General features: G+C 41.4%; 2 protein-coding genes across 10 annotated transcripts in view; one reads left to right on the top strand and one right to left on the bottom strand.

Annotated features, from left to right (window-relative positions):
• DCAF17 (DDB1 and CUL4 associated factor 17) overlaps positions 1-11,106 on the bottom strand; it is a 46,207-nt gene extending 35,101 nt beyond the window's left edge. The window contains exons 1-4 of one of the 5 annotated variants that reach the window (XM_061608505.1): positions 10,921-11,106; positions 9,496-9,737; positions 7,022-7,125; positions 884-974 (exon numbers count right to left, since the gene is read on the bottom strand). In XM_061608505.1, the coding sequence (XP_061464489.1) occupies positions 884-974; positions 7,022-7,125; positions 9,496-9,669 (369 nt within the window). In that variant the 5' untranslated portion in view covers positions 9,670-9,737; positions 10,921-11,106. Of the gene's footprint in view, positions 1-883; positions 975-7,021; positions 7,126-9,495; positions 9,738-10,664 lie in introns of all 5 variants that reach the window. The other 4 variants (XM_061608504.1, XM_061608503.1, XM_061608502.1 and 1 more) reach the window with 4 other exon arrangements.
• Positions 11,107-11,159: 53 nt separating this feature from the next.
• METTL8 (methyltransferase 8, tRNA N3-cytidine) overlaps positions 11,160-24,499 on the top strand; it is a 48,787-nt gene continuing 35,447 nt past the window's right edge. Inside the window, exons 1-3 of one of the 5 annotated variants that reach the window (XM_061608509.1) lie at positions 11,171-11,451; positions 21,945-22,126; positions 23,920-24,085. In XM_061608509.1, the coding sequence (XP_061464493.1) occupies positions 23,943-24,085 (143 nt within the window). In that variant the 5' untranslated portion in view covers positions 11,171-11,451; positions 21,945-22,126; positions 23,920-23,942. Of the gene's footprint in view, positions 11,452-12,394; positions 12,413-21,944; positions 22,127-23,919; positions 24,086-24,499 lie in introns of those variants that run through there. The other 4 variants (XM_061608510.1, XM_061608511.1, XM_061608508.1 and 1 more) reach the window with 4 other exon arrangements.

Below are 24,499 nucleotides of genomic sequence, written 5' to 3' on the forward strand. Positions count from 1 at the left end.
CATAAGATTGTCCAAGTGTACACATGACTACCAAAACAGACTGAAGTGGAGGTACCTAGTTCTATGTATGAAAAGGCCAGTTTCCAACATCACTGCACATTCTACCATTACCAAGAAGCAGAACCCAGGGTGGAACTACGCAGATAAGAGCAGGCTTGATTCTCAATGGTCACTAGGGCTAGCCCCAACCACAAATAGTGGACCAGAGAGGATGTCATCCACTCCTGTGGGGGAAACTGTAAAGTGCTGCACTTGGAGTAATGCTGAAAGCTTGCCCTACACTTTAGACACCAGGCAGTTTGGCCCTCATTGGATAGGGATCTTGCTGGGTGGTGCAATGCTTCACTGTGTACAGAACACACGAGAGATAACGGCACCCGTCAACAGACCTTGCAACATACAAGCCCCTGTAATGCTCTGGCTGTGATATCAATAGACATTTTGTTATTCTTACAATTTAAAAAATGCAACAGCAATGTAGTATAGTAAGTCAGTAGCTAGTTACAGCAGCCTAAATTTGGATTTTCACAGCGTGTATCTGATTATGCTTTGCAAACCCATCAACCACTTGCTTTAAAACATTTCATATATATTCAGCCTTCACAATCTTTTAAGGAAGGTCACACCATGCATAGGATATGTGAACCCAACTACCATCTTGTATACATGTAAAAGGCTGAACAGGCAGAAGCTGTCTACAGAGCCTTTGCTTTAAAAGATGCTGCTTGCTTTAGTCCCAAAAGGTGGTTCCCCAGAGATTATTTAGTTTGTTGGACTTCTAGTTAAAACGAAGGAAGAAAAAGAATAATACACTGAATATTACACAAGGGAGTCTGGTCCTTGTTTTTCTCAGCAAAGTTGTTTTGTTAAAAAAAAATCTTACCACTGGGCATTCCAATAATAAAGCATCCTCTATTTTTTCTGATTTAGGACACACTGGCATTTGATAAATTATTCTTGGCTCTGGAGTGATGCTGAGAGAGAGAAATGGAATTAGTGTGTATTATTTTCTATGAATCAAAAAGTCTTTTAATGCATTATTATAACTCATTACCAATTCCTCATGCAGCCAGCCTTCAGGTTCTTCCCCCAGCTCTCTAATGATGCCCCTTAACCTTGACCAGGACACCAAAGACTTCCTCTCCTCTTTTCCGCCTTTCTTGTCTCTCCTGTCACCATAGGAGGCCAGGAGATGGGGCTGTCTCTGGCAAAAGCTCTGCAGTTGTTACCTGATATTTCTGAGGAGCAGTGGTGCCATCAGGGCAGGACTTTGGGGCAGAGGTCCAGGCCTCACTCAGCAGAATGAATCAGAAGCCCCGCCACAATGCAGCAGAGACAGCTTACTACATTTTGGAAGTAATTCATATTACCATCTAAAGAGCTCCTCCCCACCCCATAAGATCATTAAGTCCAGAGTCTAAAATGAGCAAAATGCACTACTGCCAAGGTGAATTACATGCATACTAGTCTATGGCTGTGGAGGACCTGTTATCTCTAAAAGGTAAAGGTGTCCCCTGTGATGCGTCCTTCCCTGGCTCTCCCTGTCAGGTTCCTACCTGCTCGTGGTTACTGCCTGTCTCTTGGCACCACCAGGGACTCCACCAGTCCGGACCGCACTCTCTTATGGTTTACCTATCCGCTCTAGCACAGATCTCAACAGATCCCCCTGCTAGGCAACCACCAGTAACGTCCCAATACTAGTATTCCCAGAGACTCTGAATACTGGTATTGTTATTCTCTTCACCGCTGCCACCATTTGTTACAGTTCCCCTTCAGCCTTGGTCATTACCTTACCCTCCCTTCTGGTCTGTGAAACCCCAGCCAAGGATCAGGCCTTTGGTAAACCAAATTAAGTATTTATTACAGATAACAAAACTAACAAGATTAACAGGATTTCTTCTTAAGGCACATAAGCATATGGTTTTACTCAATACTAATCCGAACTCCACCTCCCTCCTTCTTCACTCTCTTCTGGCAAACAACTCTCTCAAACCCCACCAAGCAATCCACTCTTTCTTTTCTTCCCCCCTATTCCACTCTCACTCTTCCTTTTATACATTCAGCCATTTTAAACACTCAGCCAATCATCTCGCATTCTACTGCCCATTCACTCCCCCTCTTTCACTCCACTTACCATGTATCTTCTAAAACAACAACACTTACCATATATACATTAATATGGGAACATCACATCCCCGCACTTGTAGTGCAAGTCGTTTCCAACTCTTAGGGTGACGTCTTGCAATGTTTACTAGGCAGACCATATATATGGGGTGGGATTGCCAGTTCCGTCCCCGGCCTTTCTTTACCCCCCAGCATATGCTGGGTACTCATTTTACCGACCACAGATGGATGGAAGGCTGAGTGGACCTCGACCCCTTTTACCGGAGATTCGACTTCCTCCTTTCGTTGGAATCGAACTCCGGCCGTGAGCAGAGCTTCGGCTGCGTTACCGCCGCTTACCACTCTGCGCCACGGAGGAACATCTGTTATCTCTAACCACTTCTATTGTCAGTGAATGTCATAACCAAGATTATTTAATTTCTCTTGGGTGTTATTGTTTTTTAAAACTATTGTAAGCCACCATGGGTAGTCCAAATGCAGTGGTAGGGCCGAATAAAACTTTAAAAATAACTAACTAACTAAGAGGGGGTGTCCGTGAGGCACCCACTGGCACCACAGAACCTTTGAGGTCTTGTCCTGGCACTCAGAAGTGTCTGAAACCTCCCTGCTGCTCCTTAGGTCACGAGGTGGCGAGGGTGGTTACCTTTTGCTCCCTTGAAAAGTACATAGAGCTGAAGGAGAAAGTTGGAAGAATCATACTGCTTCCCACTTCCTTTTTCAGCTCTGTGTGCTTTTCAAGGGTCTTATTAATTCTACTGGATCTGACATTTACAATGATCCCTTGGAAAATCTCTCAGGGGGAGGTGCCAATGGCACTGGCTCAAAAAATCCAAATGTTGGCAAACCCTGGACTAAGATGACTGCTTGAGAGCAGCAGCAGCAACAGTAGCATCAAGGATGGCCATGAGTCCTTCTTTATAGAGGAAAGTCCTCTATCTGAAGGAGACCTCTATTTGAAGTCCTCTATTATTTATCTGTCCGGTCCAAGACCAGTTTAAAGATAAAGAACCAAAAGAAGGGAGAGCAGCAATGGAGGGGTCTTGAAGTTTCCTGTCAACAGTAAGGGCCTGGACAGCAGGCTAGGCAGGAACATAGATCATCTGCTCAGTCTTCACCACTGTGCTATTTAAAATGATAGTCATTTTTTCTAAATTTGCATCTATAAATATAAACATATGCAAATATTATGCAAATCCTTTTTGTTCTCTTTTTTATCAATGTGTGAATGGCACCACCTTATTAATCTAGAGCTCTATTGGGAGCTTGAGTGCCAGGGCCAAATATCCCTGGACAGGACAGGTGTGGGTGGGAGCTTTCTATTCTTTCTGGCTACATTTCAGCAAAGTCTTTATTTACAGATTTAACCAAATTGCTTCTACAAAAAAATCACAGAACAATATTAAAAACTGCCTAAAAACATGACCACAATTAAACCAACTATTGCATGAATTCTCAGTTCAATTATAAAACAGAAGAAGCAATATCTAAGTGATTTAGAATGCATAAATTGCACAATAAAAACCAAGATTTACACTACAAATGAAAACAATGGCAACTTTAATTGTTCTTTTCTCTTGGCTTTTGTATTAGCATGACAAATACATTCAGAGCGAGAGCGAGCAAGCGAGACAGTAAAATTTGTCCTACCCTTCCTCCCAAAGGAGTTCAGGGCAGCAAACATCAAAATAATATTAAAACAGCACAATTACATTTTTAAAACAAAGAGGTGACATCCAACTAACGTGTCCCACCAGTGCAAGGATTCTGACACCCCCCCCCCCCCGCCAATGCAAATCCTCTCCAAAACACCACCAGAGGTCCTAGAGCGCGTGGTCGCTCGCCAACTCCAGGCCCTCTTGGATGAAACTGATTATCTGGATCCATTTCAATCCGGCTTTCGGCCGGGGTTTGGTACAGAAACAGCCTTGGTCGCCCTGTATGATGACCTCTGTCGGGAGAAAGACAGAGGGAGTGTAACTCTGTTGGTTCTCCTTGATCTCTCGGCGGCTTTTGATACCATCGACCATGGTATCCTTCTGGGGCGACTCGCGGAGTTAGGAGTTGGAGGCACTGCTTGGCGGTGGCTGTGCTCCTATCTTGAGAATCGTCTCCAGAAGGTGATGCTTGGGGAACACTACTCGAGTCCCTGGGTGCTCCAGTATGGGGTCCCACAGGGCTCAGTTCTGTCCCCCATGCTTTTTAATATCTATATGAAGCCGCTGGGTGAGGTCATCAGGAGTTATGGAGTGCGTTTCCAGCAATATGCTGATGATACGCAGCTCTATTTCTCCTTTTCATCTTCTTCAGGTGAGGCTGTTGCTGTACTGAACCGCTGCCTGGCCGCGATAATGGACTGGATGAGAGCAAACAAACTGAAGCTCAATCCTGACAAGACTGAGATGCTGCTAGTTGGGGGGCCCTCTGCTCAGATGGTTGATGTCAGACCTGTCCTAGATGGGGTTACACTCCCCCTAAAGGAACAGGTCCGTAGTTTGGGGATCTTATTAGATCCGCTTCTGTCACTCGAGGCCCAGGTAGCCTCGGTGGCACGAAATGCGTTCTACCAGCTTCGGCTGGTAGCCCAACTACGACCCTATCTGGACAGGGAGAACCTAGCCTCAGTTATTCACGCTCTGGTAACCTCTAGATTGGATTACTGTAATGCTCTCTACGTAGGGTTACCTTTGAAAACGATTCGGAAACTTCAGCTAGTGCAGAATGCTGCGGCCAGAGTTCTTACTGGGACGAAGAAATTCGACCACATAACACCTATTCTGGCCCAACTGCACTGGCTTCCAATGTTTCCGGGCCAGATTCAAAGTGTTGGTCCTTACCTATAAAGCCCTTAACGGCACTGGACCGCAATATCTGATGGAACGCCTCTCCCGCTATGTTCCTACCCGTTCACTTCGCTCGACGTCTAAGGCCCTTCTCCGGGTCCCAACCCATACAGAGGCCCGGAGAACAGTAACAAGATCTAGGGCCTTTTCGGTGGTGGCCCCCGAATTATGGAATGCCCTCCCAGATGAGATACGCCTGGCGCCTTCTCTGTCATCTTTTCGGCACCAGGTAAAAACCCACCTCTTCACCCAGGCATTTTAAAGTATTTAAGCTTTTAATCTTATTTTTTTTAGTTTTCTTTCACTTTGTTTATATAATGTTTATATTGTCTGCGCAATACACACTTGCTGTATTTTAAATATTGTGGTTTTATCATGTTGTACACCGCCCTGGGAGCTGCTAGCTATAGGGCGGTTTAGAAATGCAACTAAATAATAATAATAATAATAATATTCTTAATGTTTTAAATTGTCTTAGTATCTTAAGTGTATGTTTCCTGGTTTTAATGTCACGAATAGTTTAATTCTATTTTAATTGTATATTTTTGTATTTTTTTTTACCTATGTGTAGTTTTTATTTGTAAGCTGCCCTGAGTTCCAGTTTTGGAAAAAGGGCGGGGTAAAAATAAAGATTCATTCAGATTCATTCATTCAGAGGGTTGGAGAAGCCCCTACTACAGATTTCAGGGATAGGCCTATTGTGTGTGTGTGTGTGTGTGTGTGGGGAGGCCTATTGTGCAAGGGAAAATCCTTGTGCTGACAGGATGCATTTTTCAGTGCTACTCAGGTTAGAAGCATATGTGTGCATCTTAGATTCAGGTGGTTATTTAGAAATCCTTATATATATGGGTTAGGATTTCTAAATAACAACAGGAGTTTGTTGTCTAACAAAAATGCTGTCCATGGAAAAACGGAGGTTGTCACTTGGACCTCAGATATGTATATAAAGAGAACACCTGAAATATGATGAGGAGTGAGGCCTGCAACAAAATGTTGCAGTGTGGAGTGCTTCTGTTCAGGGAGGGTTTAAGACACTCAATTCTCCTGTTTTTTCTCTTCCCTCCACAACAGTAATTCAGTCTTGAGAGTTAGGGCACAGAAGGGTTTCCTGCCCTGTTAGGGTTTTTTTTACTACAGATTTTTTTTGTACTTCTACTTGACCTTGGGCTACTCACTATCTCTCAGCCTAACCCACCTCACAGGGCTGTTTTGAGGGTAAAATCATGTCTGCATGCCACCTTATGCTCTGTGGTGGAAAGGTGGGACATAAATTTAACAAATAAATACCTTCTTTTCTCTGTCTTGAATCTACTGCCAAATTAACCTCACTGGGTGATTTCAAATTCTAGTGTCATAAGAGGGTTAAAAAAAAAGAACTCTACCTACTGTCACCATACCATTCATAATTTTACAAAACAATAATATGTCCCGATCTTAGTCTTTCTACAAACTAAAAAGCATAAAATGTTGCAACTCTTCCATGTGGCGAAAATGCTCAAACCACAGGAACATTTTTGGATACTAGGAAAGGATTCTCACTGCAGATTGCTCTGGGGCAGATAGTTCATCACATCCTATGGTTGCAATCCTATGTATAGTTCTTGAGAAAAAAAGTTACATAGAAATAAATGAACTTCCCTTCCACACAAACACAGATCAGGCTCTGACTGCATAGAACTCTTGCCATATACACTAGCGGAAAGAAGATATTTACTACCTCATACAATTCTGTTATTATTTATTACATTTATACTCCACCATTTCTCCAAAGATCTCCATGGTTCTCCCTACATATTATTCTTACAACAATTCTGTGAGGCAGGTTAAGGTTGAGAGACAGGAACTGGCCCAAAGTCATCCAGTGAGCTTCATGGGGATGTAGGGATCTGAACCTTGTCCTCCCACTCCATTGGGATCCTTAAAGCAAGATATTCTGTGCCACACTGCAAACCTCCACTTTACAAATACTTACTTATCATGAGACAGCTTTATTTGGGTTATGTAAACATCTCTTCACAAGATGTGGGAGAATATTACATTCTAAAAGGGTTGTTTACCTGCTCACGCAGCACCGATAATTGTCAAAGTAAATCTTTCCATTTTGATAAGCAATTGGAGATGTAGAATGTGTTGTCCAAACATTCTTGAACACTGTAGTTTCCTGAAATAAATAACAGTGATCCGTAAAAAAAACGTGGTTTCGGAAACATATTTAAAATGGTCACACATTAATCATTTCTATTTATTTTGTTGTGAATGTAAATATACTAAAAGATCCTAGAAAAGGAACTTTAGCAAATTTATCTTTAGGATTATGTACTACTGCAGAATATCAGAAAAGCAGGTCTTTTGTGAATGAAAAAATATCTAATATGGGAACATATTGTTGTTTTGGAAAATATACAAAATATTTATAAAAATATATTGTATCCAAGAATAAAATAGTGATGTTACCTTTGATTAATAGAATGTTACCATGCATGTTCTAACATTTTTATATCAATTATGTACATTTCCACCAGCTAGTTATCTCTACAGATTCAAATCCTGTACAACAGGAACTTCAGGTTTAAGGCTTCAATCCAATACACACTTATTTGGGAGTAAATCCCATTGAACCCAATGGAGCTAACATCTGAGTAGACATGTACTGTATTGAATTGCAGCCTAAAACTGTAATCCTATATACACTTACCTGGGAGTAAGCACTATTGAACTTAATGGGACTAACTTCATAGGATTCTGCTGCGAATGTAATGTTATGTCTTGATGATAAAAAGAAAAAAATGTAATATGGAAATGCTACTTATAATTGTTAATTTATTAAGTAGCATTTCCATATTATAGCCCTTTTCCAGCTTCAAACAGGAAATCTATCTACACAATCTGAATTGTTTTTTAGAATTTTTCAGTCTATTTAAACTATCAGTTACCCTGGATGAATAACTCCTGAACTCACTTCAACCTTTAAAGAGAGTCAACAACTTCTAGCAATATCAGGGGGCCTTGGTTTCATGCCCAGGAGGAGAAATTATATTGGATTATACTGTGTGTTGGTTTGTTTTTAATTGTTGTATTTTACAGTTGGATTTAATTTTTTGTTAGTCATCCTGACTGGTGATTATTTATTATTATTATTATTATCATAATCATCATCTTGATTCATTACTCATCCTTGTCCCAAGGTGGGTCACAACAATTTAAAATACAACATTCAAAACAGTCCAAGACAAACACAATCACAAGTATTGGGTACATCCTAAAAATATACATCTCAAGTACCAAAAGCCAGGGTAAAGAGGCACCAGAAGGGCAGGAAATAATTTTTTAAAAGAAATAAAAAGACAGAGAATGTAAACACCAATACTCCGTTTACTCTAGTAGACAAGAGTTCACAGACAACATACAGTGATGTGGGACAGAAATGTTTCCAAAACAGAAATTTTTTCCAGTGCTTCATTTTTCTGTAGAAAAAATTCCATTTCGTAAGTTCATTAGTAACAATGAATGGATGCCAACTGCAAATACAATATTAGGCAAACTTGGCAGTTTCAACAATATAATTAATGTTTTTCAGAGGACTATCCCTAGCAAGTATGAAACCCAGCATATCATGCACAGTTCTTTAGGTTACTAACAGTTATTAGTGTGTCAACAGTTTTCAGTACCTTTGTTTTGATTTTTAAATGTAAAAAATCTCAGGAAGTATATGCTATTGTCTTTAAATATTCCAATAAACAATTCCACATAGTATTACATTTAAACCACATTAAGGCCCAGTTCACATGTAACAGTAAGCTAAATCACGGCTTAGTAGTGCATACAAAAATTGTGCAGGTTTCGGAGCAAAGTTCACAGCCACTGTGCTCCTCCCCAGTCCTGCTGCTGCTGCACTACCCGGGGCTAAGCCATGGTTTGGCTTAGTGTTACATCTGAACCTGGGCTTGTGGTTTGTCTCCCCCAAATAAGCACAGGTCCAGACATAATGCTAAGTCAAACCAGAGCTTGGAAAAGTTACTTTTCTGAATTACAACTCCCATCAACCCAATCTAGTGGCCATGCTGGCTGGGTCTGATGGGAGTTGTAGTTTTAAAAAGTAACTTTTCCAAGCTCTGAGTCAAACCATGGTTTAGCCCAGGGTAGCATGGCAGCAGCATGACCAGGGGAGATATGGATCTTCACTCCAAGAACCTGCACATTTGCTCATTCAGACCTATTGAACAAAAGTGGGACTTACTTCTGAGTAGATACTCATTGGATTGCAATGATAGAGCAAAATAGTAATAGACTGTGTCTAAAACTCCTTGCTCTTCAATATATATTGAGAAAGACCACTTAACCTTGATTGCATTAGCTGTCCCAGAAAACAACAGAATGCTGCTTCACACATTACAAATTTTCCACATAGGAAACGTATCAGTGATCCTCACAAATTATAGTCAATGTGTGGATTTCATTCTAAGTTTCTAGTGCTTTCAGGACAAGACACAATGGACTCAGATGCAACACAGCACAGCTCAGTAGCTATTACCTGGCATACTAGCTTCCTTAGAATCCCCATGTTCTTCCTATAGACAACACCAGCATCTTTCATGTAAAATCCCTGGGACCTTCTGGTGAGTGTGAAGCAGATATTTTGAATTTTAAATGCATCAGAGGAAGGAAGTCTAGCTGTGGCAGATAAGGAAGATGAACTGGGAAGCATTTTGGTGAAACATCAAACTTCCAACTGCTTTTTCCACTTGGTTTATGGCTCATTCAGGAAGCAGGAAGCTAAATAAAAGAAAAAGCATTAAGTCTTTTCATTTCCCAAATATAGAAATCAGTTGCAGCAAAAAGTAAAACTGTCCATACAAACCTATGCATTAGGGTTGCCAGTTAAAAAGGGGGCAAGGCTCCTCCACCTTTAAAAGTTGTATAGAATTTACACAATCATTAAAGGTGCACAAGCCCCATCCTATTTCACCTGATCACTCTATTATGCATGTTTATGCATAAATAGCAATGCAATCATTTATACATGTTTACTCTGAAGTAAGCTCCACTGAGTTCAATAGGGGTTACTCTCAAGTGTGCATAGGACTGCAGCCTTATAGTGCAAGCCTATGCACTCTTACTCCTGGAAGGAAGGGCAGGATATACATTTAATAAATAAATAAATAAAATAAGTAGGTCTCACTTTCTTCAATGGGCACTCTCTAGTAAGTTTAAGACTAGTCTTACCTTAGAATAAATCCCATTGATTTAATGGGGCTTAGTAAACCTACATAGGATTGCATTGTATTTAAGTATAAATAGGGGTCCAATTATCTTCACAGCTGATCTCAACGAGACAAGCAGAAGTTACCAACTCCTTCCAAATTCTAGCGTTATAAGAATTATATGAAGTATTTCATTTTGCAGATTACAAATCTCATGCTACTACCCATCAATGATTATAATGGAAATTTGAATCGGTTCTCGCCCAGATACTTCCCTCTCCGTAACCTATTTTATCCATCATGAGGGGAGGGCGACATATTTTTAATCCTTAACATATTTTGAGTCGCTAAGGGGCCTAGTTTTCAGTCCTAAAGCTACAATCGATGCGTACGCCACTAGGTAGTAAGATTCATTGAACTTATTGGTACTTACTTCAGTAAACAGTTTAGGGTTGAAAAGATGCACTACTGACGTTAAATTTCAATATATTTGTCTTACCGAATCGGATGGCTTGCAGAAATATACATCGACCACAGAAAGATCTCGACAGTGCAGCTCTACGCACGACTATTGATAAGTAAACTCCACTGAGTCCAATAGAAACTTCCTAGGGAGTAAGGCCAATTGTATATAGTGGAGCTTACTGCTGAGTAAACGTGTAAGGTTTGGCTATAAGTCTTTAAGGGGGAGAAATACCTGTAAAGAACCTTTTGCCACACTGTACAAAAAAAAACATATAGAAGAGGAGTCGCACCCCCTTATGCCCACCTACGCCTTCAATACGCAGCAATGCGTGCAAAATCTCTCAGAACGGCACCAGACAAAACCGTGCCTACAAAATAGGCCTTTCTTTCTTGCACACATCTCGCCGCCGCCGCTTCGCAATGCTCAACGGGAAAGTAGTTTTCGTCACCACATTTTCTAGTGAACACGTATGAGACGCGAGACTACGACTCCCGAAACCCACCGCTCTTCTCTCTGTTCTGTGTGTATGTCACAGAACAAGCCACGTGCTTATTTGTTTCCCATACCGCGGTATGGAGGTCTTACCGGCTGTTAGTTCTGTGCGGGAATAGAAAATGGAAGTTGAGCGCCCTGAAAGGTTGTATAAATTACCTTTCCAAGACGTCGCGCGAGTACTTGGATTTTTTTACCCACACCGCGTAGCCGGGGTGGGGGGACTATTAAAAATGTTAACTACTGTATAATGACTGAATTTGAGGAAATACGCGAATGAGGATATCCGAAAAGTTTTTTGCATTACATGACATATAAAGTTTGAAAGGTAAGTTTTTCTTCATAAAAATCGAGATTGTATTTGATTTTTTTTCTGTTTTCGAAAGCTTTTAAAATAGAATCGCTTACCCTGGAGTCATTTCGTAGGATTCAACCCACAGGTTTTGCTCGTCTAAAATTAAATACTCAGGCAGTGTCTTAAAGTATTGAGACTAGGAATACAATCCTAGCCATGTCTACTCAGAAATAACTCCCATTGAGTTCAGTGAGGTTAGAAGTGCAGCTTTAGATTTAGGGGAACTGGCCATACTGGTAACGGCTGGCTAGGATCCTAAAATTTACATTTCTTGAAGTGTACTTTCAACAAGCAAGTCTCACTGATTCTTAGGGAACCAAGGAAACCCGCTTGAGACTGAAAGGCTACAACGTATGCTCACTTCCTTAGGCACAAGAAACTCAGTGGGGCTTAATTCTGAGCAAAAAATGCTTCATCTTCAAATGGGGGATATGGGGAGGCTCTTGGTTCAGTAGAATATCCAGTTGCAAGACCTTGAGAAGCAAGTTTGGGGTGGGGGTTTTGATGTCAGGGTCTGATGTCAAAAACTTCTGCCATGTTGGGTTGAGTATATGAATCCCTTGATTTGTGGCTAACTTTATTGCTTTTGGCTTTGTGTGGAGCTGATCTTAAAAAGTGGAAACTTCAACTGGGTCAGAACACAACAATCAGATTATGAACCTGGACTTACCTCATTGAGCATCTCTCAAGTTCTTCAGAGTCTGTGCTGCCTTCCAGTTTGTTTTTGGCTCAATACAAGGTTCTGGTTTCGACCTATAAAGTCCTAAACTGTAGGGACTTGAGTATCTGAAGGATGGCCTTATCCCACATGAATTTACCCACCCATTAAGGTTTTTCTTTTCTCTGGCTGCACCCTGCCTGTGGAATTCCTGTCCCAGGGAGATTTGCCTGACACCAGTATTGCTATATTCTAGACACGAGTTTGAATTTTCCGGTTAGTGTGAGCATTTAATATTAACTACTGTTTAATAGGCTGTCCTGTTGTTCTATCAGTTTTGTTTCTGTTTGTGATTGCTTGATGATAAAAACTGGAATTTATTTGGTTGACTTGAAGACTGTTGAGTAGAAAGGAGGGATACAAATATTTTCAATATATGAATTTTCTCTGTCTGTTGTTTGAATTTAAGTCCTGTATTGGTTAAAATGTGATGTAAGGATGTGGCTAAAATATGGTTTAAAGGGGAGTCTTTCTGTCCTGCTTTAATATTCTTGTTTGACCAGTCAAATACATGACCATTTTTTGGAAATATCTTTAAAGCATTAACTTTATTCAAACAGCAAAAAAATACTTTATTCATCAGCTGATTTTGATACTTATACTGATGACAAAAATAATTTGGTTGACTGTTAAATTACCTTTAGACAATTGTAATAAATTATTATAGCTCCCAGTGATGTTAGGAAACGTTTCTCTTAATGTGAATGAGTCACTGAACAGTTCTCTTTGAGTTCAGTAGTGTAATACCAGGGTCAGCCTATACAGTAGGGCCCCAGTCATATGGCGGGTTACGTTCCGGACCCCCGCCGTAAAGCAAAAACCGCTGTAAAGCAGAACTCATTTAATAGAATGGTGCGCAATGCCCGAAATAATGCCCGAAATAAGGAATTGGTTAAGAAGCAGAAAGCAGAGAGTAGGAATAAATGGACAGTTCTCCCAATGGAGGGCTGTAGAAAGTGGAGTCCCTCAAGGATCGGTATTGGGACCTGTACTTTTCAACTTGTTCATTAATGACCTAGAATTAGGAGTGAGCAGTGAAGTGGCCAAGTTTGCTGACGACACTAAATTGTTCAGGGTTGTTAAAACAAAAAGGGATTGCGAAGAGCTCCAAAAAGACCTCTCCAAACTGAGTGAATGGGCGGAAAAATGGCAAATGCTATTCAATATAAACAAGTGTAAAATTATGCATATTGGAGCAAAAAATCTGAATTTCACATATACGCTCATGGGGTCTGAACTGGCGGTGACCGACCAGGAGAGAGACCTCGGGGTTGTAGTGGACAGCACGATGAAAATGTCGACCCAGTGTGCGGCAGCTGTGAAAAAGGCAAATTCCATGCTAGCAATAATTAGGAAAGGTATTGAAAATAAAACTGCCGATATCATAATGCCATTGTATAAATCTATGGTGCGGCCGCATTTGGAATACTGTGTACAGTTCTGGTCGCCTCATCTCAAAAAGGATATTATAGAGTTGGAAAAGGTTCAGAAGAGGGCAACCAGAATGATCAAGGGGATGGAGCGACTCCCTTACGAGGAAAGGTTGCAGCATTTGGGGCTTTTTAGTTTAGAGAAAAGGCGGGTCAGAGGAGACATGATAGAAGTGTATAAAATTATGCATGGCATTGAGAAAGTGGATAGAGAAAAGTTCTTCTCCCTCTCTCATAATACTAGAACTCGTGGACATTCAAAGAAGCTGAATGTTGGAAGATTCAGGACAGACAAAAGGAAGTACTTCTTTACTCAGCGCATAGTTAAACTATGGAATTTGCTCCCACAAGATGCAGTAATGGCCACCAGCTTGGATGGCTTTAAAAGAAGATTAGACAAATTCATGGAGGACAGGGCTATCAATGGCTACTAGCCATGATGGCTGTGCTGTGCCACCCTAGTCAGAGGCAGCATGCTTCTGAAAACCAGTTGCCGGAAGCCTCAGGAGGGGAGAGTGTTCTTGCACTCGGGTCCTGCTTGCGGGCTTCCCCCAGGCACCTGGTTGGCCACTGTGAGAACAGGATGCTGGACTAGATGGGCCACTGGCCTGATCCAGCAGGCTCTTCTTATGTTCTTATGTTCTAACCGCCGTAAAAGTGGGACAAGCGCCGTATGAGTGGGGCTTTAGTCTAATTGAGACCGCTGCATTAGCGAAGCGCCATAAAGTGAAGTGCCGTAAAGCGGGGCCCTATTGTACTTGCAAAAGTTTGTTTTTAAATGCCATTAAAACTGACTTTGCCTCTGATGTCTACCTGTATTCCTGTTGGAAAATGCTTGCTATTATAGGAGGTTACCAGTAGGAGAGGTTTTGCTGTGCTCCTAGGTTTGCCTCCTGATTGCTGCAGGATTAGGGCAGGTCTCAACAAATATGCTTGCCACTGACAAAGTGGGTAGCTGGCGTGATGAGCAGCCAGTCTTCTCCCAACTTTGAAGCTGCAGAGGTGACTGGGATCATCCAAGTGGTTAAGTCCACACCACCAGCTCCAAAGTTAGGAAGGAGGCTGGGGATTGTTTTGGTCTGAATGGCAGAGTCACCAGAAGAATCTTAGCTGGACAGGGCCAATTCAGCAACCTTCCCATCCCCCCACCCCAAACTAGCCTTTCCTGCTCTGGGGTAGAAAAACTGCTGCTGCTTCTTGATGGTGCTCTGTGCACATTTAGGAAGCAGCACACCCAACGGTGCATGCTTTCCCCACACACATGACTTTTCTGTTGAGAATGAGTGACTCGGGGGTTGGGTAGGGCTTTTGACTACAGTTTATGGCTTTGCCAGCAAGGCTGGCTGGTTAGGGGGCAACCAGCCCTTCCTTCTGCCCTTGCTTTAAAAAAAAGACACCACCATCAAATCGAAAAAGGTAAGCTGCCACCTAAACGGTGGTGTTTAGGGCTTTATGAAATATTTTAGTGCAGTAGTTGTATGGCTGACATGCTACACCTCTTCCACTGTCAGAAAGCTTTCTCTAATCATGACACTCTCTACAGACGCAATAATGTTTAAATGTTCCTTACCTTTATGTTACTTAGTCAAATCTGCCACTGTGAGTTAGCATGAGTTACCATATCAGGGGAACAGACGCAACCCCACTATTGAGGAAAGCTACTTAGCATTGCCCAGTCATTATTCTCTCACTGTAAGCTATGTAACTTGCATTGGTTTACTGGTGTCCCCTCTCTATTCTGTCAAGTCAATTTCCCCTCACTTTTTACAGTGGGAATTCCACATTAAAGCATATATGTAGAAATACCTTTCAGGCTTATTTGTTGAAATAATCTTGAACCCACTCACACTGTCTTCTGTAACCACATCCTGTGGCAGCAGATTACACAGATTGTACAATAAAATGTTTTTCTTTGAAACATAAAATGCATGCCAGCCACTGTCTTTGCATTCTGAGAATTAGCAAGTATTTGTTCTCTGTTGACTTTTTCCAAACTGTTGCTGACCTTGGGTGCAAACCTGCATGTGGTTCATCTCCTTAAATCCAGCTGAAATTAATCATTCATGCCCATTGTACCTTAGACAGTGGATTTTGCACAAGGCTAAACTAACTAATAGCCTTAGACACATGTGCAGGATCATATCTGCTCCTAGATTATTGGCAATGTATTACTCCTTTGCTTATTTGTTTGTTTTCAACAACATACAAGTGCATGAAAACAAAACACAAAAAGTATAAAGGATGCTCGTGAGGAGAGAAGGGATGGGGGGGCAGAAGGAACAACATATGCATATATTTTACTGTCTGCACGTAAGTTATTCCTTTGCTAAGAAAGATGCACTGGTTGCTGATTTACATGGAACTGGCAGACTTCCAAGAAGCCTCAAAAGGTCTGGGTTATGAACCTCCCTATATTCTCCAAGGGAGGCGAAGTCTGAGGTGGGTTCCTGAGATCCAGTTAAAAGTAGAGGAGGCTCTCTTTAACAAAGAGTTGCTGTCCCTCAGAAATAGATTAATGGGAACAGAGATCGATGATCCACTGTCAGTTTACTCAGATATTGTGCAGCAAGTAGGTACTCTCTGCTCAAATAATTTGCCCTATAAGCCAAGTGGTTTGATGCAGATTGTAGACAGGCAAGACGAGATCTCCATGTGACATACAGGTATGCTAGTCTTAATGCTACCTCCCCAATGAGGAAAGCATGGATTGAGAAGCGATGTTGTTTTAGGAAGCTGCTGAAACATAAACAAGCTGCCTTTTATGCTTTAATGTGGTCAGAAATGGAAAAGGCTGCAACTTCCAAAGACTCTAAAAAGTTCTGGAACCTGGTGGCTTCCAAGCTCAAGGAGAAGAAATACACCCTGGATGATTTTAATCAACTTTTAATCATTTTAATCAACTTTTTAATTTTAATTCTGATTTAATTTTAATGAGAGCATTTCCACCCATTCAAATTCCTGATATTAAAGATACCCTTGCTTGGCCCCCAGTAACTACTTCTGAGGTGAAATGTCTAATATCTCGCCTGCGCAGACAGAAAGCCCCTGGGGAAGATATGCTTCCCCCTGAGATGTTTCTGGATAATCCAAATTGGTGGGCTCCAGTATTAGCAAAACTCTTTACTTATGTAAATACCTCTCGCAGACTGCCCCAGGGATGGGACCAAAGTATTGTGGTCCCAATTTTTTAAAAAGGAGATAAATGTCTCCCAGCCAACTATCATCCAATCAGTCTTTTGGACGTATCCTCTAAACTATATGAAGGTTATTTATTGGATAAGATTGAAGCCTGGGTAGACAGCAACAATATTATTGGGGACGAACAAGCTGGCTTCCATCATGGGAAGTCAACTATAGATCAATGCTTTGTTCTAAACCATTTGAGAGAAAAATACGCAGCAGCCCCTAGGAAATATCTCTTTGCAGCCTTTGTTGATCTGACGTCTGCTTTTAACAGGATAAATAGAGAGATTTTCTGGAGAAAATTATGGAGACTTGGAATGGATGAACGCCTTCTGATTTTGATAAGGAACCTTTATACAGATACCAAGCTTTGAGTCAGGGTAGGTAGAGAAGGTCAGCTGTCAGGGGTAATTGCCTCAACTAAAGGAGTGAGACAAGGCTGCTTATTAGCACCCCTGCTGTTTAATATATATGCGAATGACATCATAGATCAATTAGCTGATAAATCCAACTTTCCAGTAGCTCTCGGTTCATGGAAACTAAACATTTTGTTATACGCTGACGACATGGTCCTTCTTTCCCAGACCCAGATTGGTATGAGGAGATTATTGAAAATATTTGGGGACATATGTGTGAAAGAACAGCTAAGTGTGAACTATGCCAAGACCAAAGTTACGGGTTTTGGCAAACGCCCAGCTAAACACAAATGGTTTCTAGATGGTCATCTACTAGAACAGAACTACGGATTTAATTATCTGGGGGATCTGCTTTGTATATAATGGTTCATGGAATAATCACCGGCAGGCCAATAAGTTCAAAGCTCAATGCAGTCTGTTCTGAAATTTGCAAAAGTCATGGGAGGGAGCCTTGTTATACCAGCCTTAAGAGTTTTTACTGCCAAGGTCATCCCACAGATGGTATACAGGGCAGAACTTGGGGGTATTCCCGAACCAGACCAACTGGAATCTGTCCAAAACAGTTTTATACATATTGTATTGGATCTTCCATCAGGAACTCCTGCAGCCTATCTTCGAGCAGAAGTGGGCGCAATGCCAATTTTATTTTTTATTCTTAGGGCCATTTTTTATTACCTTTTAAAACTGAACTACTCTTCAAATGAACTGGTCAAATTGTGTATAACAGAGCAGCTACATTTACCTATTCAAAATACTTGGCTAGCTAACAGCAAATTATTGCTACAGAAATATGGCCTTAATCTAGAGTCACTTATTGCTGCAGGAATCCTGTCCAGCCGATGTAATATCAAAAGGCATCTCCAAGATTTCTTTGCAAAGAAGGATATGGATGCTATTTGTTCATCTAGATTCTCCATTACCTTTCCCCTTATTAAAGAGCATCATGAGGAGGAGAAATATCTGTCTGAATTAAATCCACCTTTTCTCCGCAAGGCGTTTACTGCATTGCACTGTCAGACAATGAAAACCAACTTCCGTGAAGGAAGATACAAGAGAATTCCTAGAGATCAGCGCATCTGTATTTGCAGTAGAGGATACCATCCACTATATGTTACATTGTAAACTGTACGAGACATTAAGGAAGAAATACTTAGAGAAGTTTCTAGTGGCAATTTCCTCCTCCTCTAGTGATATACAGAAGATCAAATATTTGTTGACCAGGCCAGATAGATCTGTAATGGTCAGCACAGCCAAATTTGCAGTGAGAGCTGCTCAGAGTAGACAAACTTGCCTCGCAATCTGAGTTTTACTTTTAAATATTGTTATAATGTTATAATTTTTATAACTTTTGTTACAGTTTTAGATACCACTGTTAAAGTTTTCAGATACTGTCTCTGTATATTAGTATTTTATCTGGCTAAAACCTGTATTTGGTTGCCTGTAGTAAACTGTTGATGATTTACTACTGAGCCAGGTTTAAGGTTCTTGTGTTAATTTAAAGATCAGTAGGGCAGTACAATATCTCAGAGAGGAGGTCAGGTCTCCTGCTCCCCTGGCGCATTCACTATAGCTGCCCAATTTACCTGCTTTTTAAGGTTTGATAGAAATATCTGTTGGCTATAGGGATGTTCTTAAACTGCAAGGTTTTTCTTGCCTATTAGTGAATTTCTCTGGTTTTTAATCCAGGAGGTAAGGAATGGGATCCTGTACAAGTTTGCGGAGAATGGATTAATCATTTGCATGCTTATTGAGCTCAGTGGGATTTACTCCCCTGTAATCATGCTTAGGATAGGTGAAACTGATCACAGGGGAGGGGAGTAGGCAGGAGGGGGAGGGCAGGTTTGATCATTTACATGTTTATTGAGTTCAGTGGGATTTACTCCCCTGCCATCATGCTTAGGATAGGTAAACCTGACCTTGGGGAGGGAGACCTGGAGTGGGCAGGGGAGGAGGAAAAAGGAAGGGGGGAGGGGAGGAAGAAGGGAAGAGGAGAGGAGAGGGGAAGGTGGGGAAAGGCGCGTCTGATCTTTTGCATGCTTATTGAGTAGAGTGAGATTTACTCCTGTGCAATCATGGCTAAGATAGGTAAAACTGGCTGAGGGGGAGGGGGAGGAGGGGGGATTGGAAGGGGATGGGGAGGGGAAGGGAGGGGTGAAGGAAGGTGGAGAGAAAGGGCAAGAGGGAGGGGATAGGGAGGAGGAGGGGAGGGCAGGTTTGATCATTGGCATGCTTTTTGAGTTGTGGGATTTACTCCTGTACAATACGCTTAGGAAAGGTGAAAGTGACCTAGGGGAGGGGAAGGGAGGGGAGGAGGAGAACAGGAATGCTAGGGTAGGGGAGGAGATTGGATGGGTGGGCAGTGGGTAGAAGGGAAGCTCCTTTCTTTTCCAAAAGGAAAACATTGTGAACAGTATCATTCTTTTTCAGTGTTTCCCCCACCTTTTTATTCTACAGCAAGCAGATGTAGCCTCCCACCCAAATTTAAACCAAAGCTGTCCCTGACCCCATCCACACCAGACCCTTATTTCACTTTAGACAGTCATGGCTTCCCCCCAAAGAATCCTGGGAAATGTAGTTAGTGAAGGGTGCTGAGAGTTGCTAGATGCCCTCTTCCCCTCACAGAGCTTCAGTCAGAGCTGCTGATTGTTAAACCGCTCTGGCCACTGGACGTCTGTCATGTGAATAAGAGTGTCCTGTCAGCACCCTTCACAAACTACACTTCCCAGGATTCTTTGGGGGAAGCCATGACTGTCTAAAGTGAAATAAAGGTCTGGTGTGTGTATGGCCCCCTGATTAGGCAAGCCAAGCAGCTGTGAGTCTGGCTTTAGAACACTGGCAGTTGGTTCTTACTGAGCATGCCTGGCCTTATCATTGAGTTCAATGCTAAATTTATTAAATGAATTAAAAATCAGCCAGGCATTTTTTAAAAAACTTTTAAACTGCAGAATATGAAGGTCAGGGTATGGGGCAAAGTCAGTAATAGGATTACAGGTACTCTATGAACATAGTTGATTTTTAATTTCAACAAATTATGAGAACTCTGACAAAAAAGTCCAAATGGGGTCTTGTTTTTTCTCTTTTTACACTTTGAACTCTCTATTCTCTCTGTTTTGTGTATTGCCATGAAAATTTAGAGGTTTGTTAAGCAAGCTTTTCAGGACTATAAGTTTTGTAAGGTTTTGTTTTGAAATGAGCTTATGGGAAGCATCAGAATGGCATGGGGGTATTTTCAATTTAACATTGCGGAATGCAAAAAATCCATGCTGACTATAGTAGACAGCCACTCTTGTGACTGTATAATTAAGAACACAGAATAAAGTAAAAGGCTAACAAATCACAAAAAAGCATAAAACTATCATCAAGATTAAAACGGTATCTAAAATGCTTGGGAAAGTAAAGCAGTCTTTACCTGGCAACCGAAAGATAAGGTAGGTGTCAGGCAAATCTCTCCAGGGATCCTATTCAGAAATAGACTCTTCAAGGTATTGTTAGGCTTGCTTTAAAAGAGCTACAAGAATGTGCTTTGTGATGCATTGTTGAAAGTCAACTAATTTGTTGTTTCTTTAGCAATAAAGCTGTAATGGGGCAGGTTGAAATTTTTTAAAATATCATATAAGAGGTGGATAGCAACAAACATTCTGTTCAAAGGAATCTACCTCAAGTCAACAAGGTGCAAAGCAGTATAAGTAATCTTGATTGTATTGTTGTACAAATTTTATTTATTATTATTATTTATTATTATCTGGTTTATATCCCACCCATCCTCTCAGCAGGAGTCCAGGGCGACATAATTATGCATAATTCTACCTTCCATTTATTTGCTAATACAATACAAGGGTCTTGGTTTTTTCTTTAAAAAAAATTAAACTTATCCATATCTATAGCCTTCTTTCAAATGCCAGCAAAACCAGTTGCTTCTCCATCTTTTATAAATTCTTCTGAAATGATAGAGGCTTTAACAATTAATAGATCACATACTGCCCATACAAATGTATTAGCCAGCAGAAAACGTCTATTTTCCTTCTCCTTTTCTTGCCAGATATTTTGACCATCTGTCTAATTATCTCCGGTGGACTTACGTTAATATATTTCTGAGCTATTACAAGTATCGCTCCTAGCAGGAATGCAACTTTTGTTGAGTATTATTTTGAGCCTCCACATATTTGGATGCTCTGGATGTCAGCCAGCTTTGCTGCTTTATTCCCCGCTGTCACCATTACTGCATAGCCTGATAGCACTGCCTTATTCTGGGACTGAGGGAGAAACACAACTCTGGCTTATGTCTGGAAGGCAGTGGTGTCGGTGCAACAGAACCTCTTGATGCTTCAGAGGTATTGTTTGAAGGCACATGAGGCCAGCACCTTGCTGATGCTAAGCAGGATGGGCTGGTTGTGCCTGGGTGATTGACTGCCTGGAAACCACATGTTCACAGCTTTGGATTTCATGAGAGAAGAAAGGCAGGATAACAATGTGAGGAAGTTCATAAATAAATCATAAGGAGCATGGGGACTTTCCTTGTACTGAGCCAGACCATTGGTCCATCTAGCTCAGTGTTGTCTACTCTGATTAGCAACAGCTCTCCAGGGTCTTGGGCAGAGGTCTTTCCCATCAGCTGCTACCCCGATTAGGAAGCTAAATTCATAATATTACTGAGCTGGACTAGATGAAGGATTAGCATATTTATAACCAATCAGGTGTTTGGATTTATTTCTTTAACAGGCCATGGTTATGGTGCACTGACACTTCCCTGTAATTCTTGTGGGTCGCTGTTGGACAAGTAACTTGCCCACCAAGTACTGAAATGTGAAAAGAGGAATGTTCTCTGGTTCCATCACCGGGAGACTCCAGAGAAGACTGCCAGCTGGCCTCAAGCAACCTTGCTGTACATGGGTTTTTGGAGGGTAGGTGGGAGGTCTCAGATTGCCAGTTTCATGGCAAGCAGAAACTCTTCTGACTTTGTAAGAGACAAGTTTGGTTGGATAGTTTAAGGAATGTACGTTGTGGAAGGGCTGAGTTTCATGGTAATAAATTATTTCAAGCATGTACTTTTCAAGTATTGAGACTTTTTTGTCTGTTACAAATCTGTGATATAATTTTGGAAGGTGTGTCCATGCATGCATGCATGCATGCATGCATGCAAGCACACACTATTTCCTCCCTGCCTACTTTGCTTGAGTGGTTAGAACTCTAAAAAGAGTCGTGAAAGAAATGCAACCTATTGAGTGGGATAAGAAATGTCAAGCAGCAGAACAATTTATTGCCACAGGAACAGAATGTTTCTTCAGTGATCAGCATTTTGATTTTTTTAAAAAGGTACAACATTTGAAACATAAGGGTTCCCCCGTCCTTTTCCCCGGAAACGTTCATATTAAAGTAAACAATCATAATAATCTGATATGAATGTACGGTATGTATCACAGTCTCTTTGCCCCTCACAAATGCTTGGTAATGTACATTTTGCTTCTTCCCAGGCAAATTCTCATTAGTCACTACTGTAGCTGAGAAATTTGTTATATAAGGGTAATTGTTGAGACATTTCATCATCACTTAACCCTCCTGTGCTGGGCAGGTGGTAGTGGTGAAGCAGAAGCGTTTTAACAGTCAGCTGCTAGGATCTCATAGATCCATATCAAGTCTGGGTTGTTGTTTTTTTTTAGACACAGTTATATTTGGCAATGCTTCAATGTAACAATGACTTCAGTGTAATGTAAATGTGTGTCTGCATGCATATACCATGGCTTTCTTCCATGAGGCTCAAGGCAGCATACATGAGTTGTCTGCCCCCTACCCCACCTCATGTTATTCTCACAACAATCTTGTGAGGTTGGTCAGGCTGAGAGAGTTGACTGGCCCAACGTTACTCTGTGATTTTGTGGCTGACGTGATTTTGTGGCTGCTCCTCCGCTCTTAGTCTAGCACTAACCACTGCATGACATTTTATTAAAAATTATTGATAGGAGTGCCACTTTACAGATATGGTGGCCTCCGTATTAAAAACAAACAAAAACATTGGGCACCAAAGATAGGCTCTAACTGATCCCATATTCCAGAAACACAGGTATTTCATTGAATAACACAGATGTATTGAATACCACAGGTAAATTGTGACAGAAATGATGTTAGTACTTGCACATGATAGGCAGGGATCACATATCCTAAAAGAACCAACAGTGGTCTGTTGGGGCAGCCCCACACCCATCTTCCTTGCGGCTACTTTAAGAGCAGTGTGCCCTAACAGAAGGCTGTAGCCAGAAGGGGCTTGTACCATCAGTTCCTCAAGTCGGCCTGCTGGGAACTGCCGTTTAAGGGTGCTAAGAGTTGTTAGGAGACACCATGTTTCCTTCACAGAGCTACAATTTTCAGAGTGGTTTAACAGTCTGTCCCTCTTCCCAGGGAACTCTGGGAATTATAGCTCTGTGAGGGGAGTATGGGCTTCCTAACAACTCAGCATCCTTAACAAACTACAGTTCCCAGGATTCTTTGGGGGAAGCCGTGACTGCTTAAAGTGGTGTCATATTGCTTTAAATGTGGAGATGGTGCCTCGGTGATAAGCTACTTTCAAAAAACTAATCAAATAAAGGAAAGGACATGGAAAACTACCCTACATTCACATTGCCACATATATACAGGAATTCTTTAGGTAACTGAAATAATTAAGTTGCAAGAAATCTTTGCTTTTTAATTTTATTTTCAGGGTATTTTGTTGTTGCTGTTGAAATGCTGTTTGTCAAAAGATTCTCTGCTTTGCATCTGAGGAATAGCAAAATGCCCCAGAGGTTCCAAAGTAGTAGGCGACCAACTGTTCCTCTTGGGTCAAGGATTTTGCTGAATCCTGATAAAGTTTTTGATCATAACATGTGGTAAGTTTAACACAGTTTGCTACTGCATTACCTGTTTGATTTTTAAGTATAGGTACGAGTGTGTGAAAAATATACACTTGTGGCACAGAAGAGGGCAACCAGAATGATGGCTGTGCTGTGCCACCCTAGTCAGAGGCAGCATGCTTCTGAAAACCAGTTGCTGGAAGCCTCAGGAGGGGAGAGTGTTCTTGCACTCGGGTCCTGCTTGCGGGCTTCCCCCAGGCACCTGGTTGGCCACTGTGAGAACAGGATGCTGGACTAGATGGGCCACTGGCCTGATCCAGCAGGCTCTTCTTATGTTCTTATGTTCTTAAGCTGAGTACTCTAAGACATTTGTATGCTTTCCTAAAATTCAGAGCCCAGAAGCCATAACCTTCCTTGTAGTGATGTTTGCTTTGAAGTTTGCCAGGTAAT

This window comes from Rhineura floridana, chromosome 2, assembly GCF_030035675.1.
Source record: "Rhineura floridana isolate rRhiFlo1 chromosome 2, rRhiFlo1.hap2, whole genome shotgun sequence".
Lineage (NCBI taxonomy): Eukaryota > Metazoa > Chordata > Lepidosauria > Squamata > Rhineuridae > Rhineura > Rhineura floridana.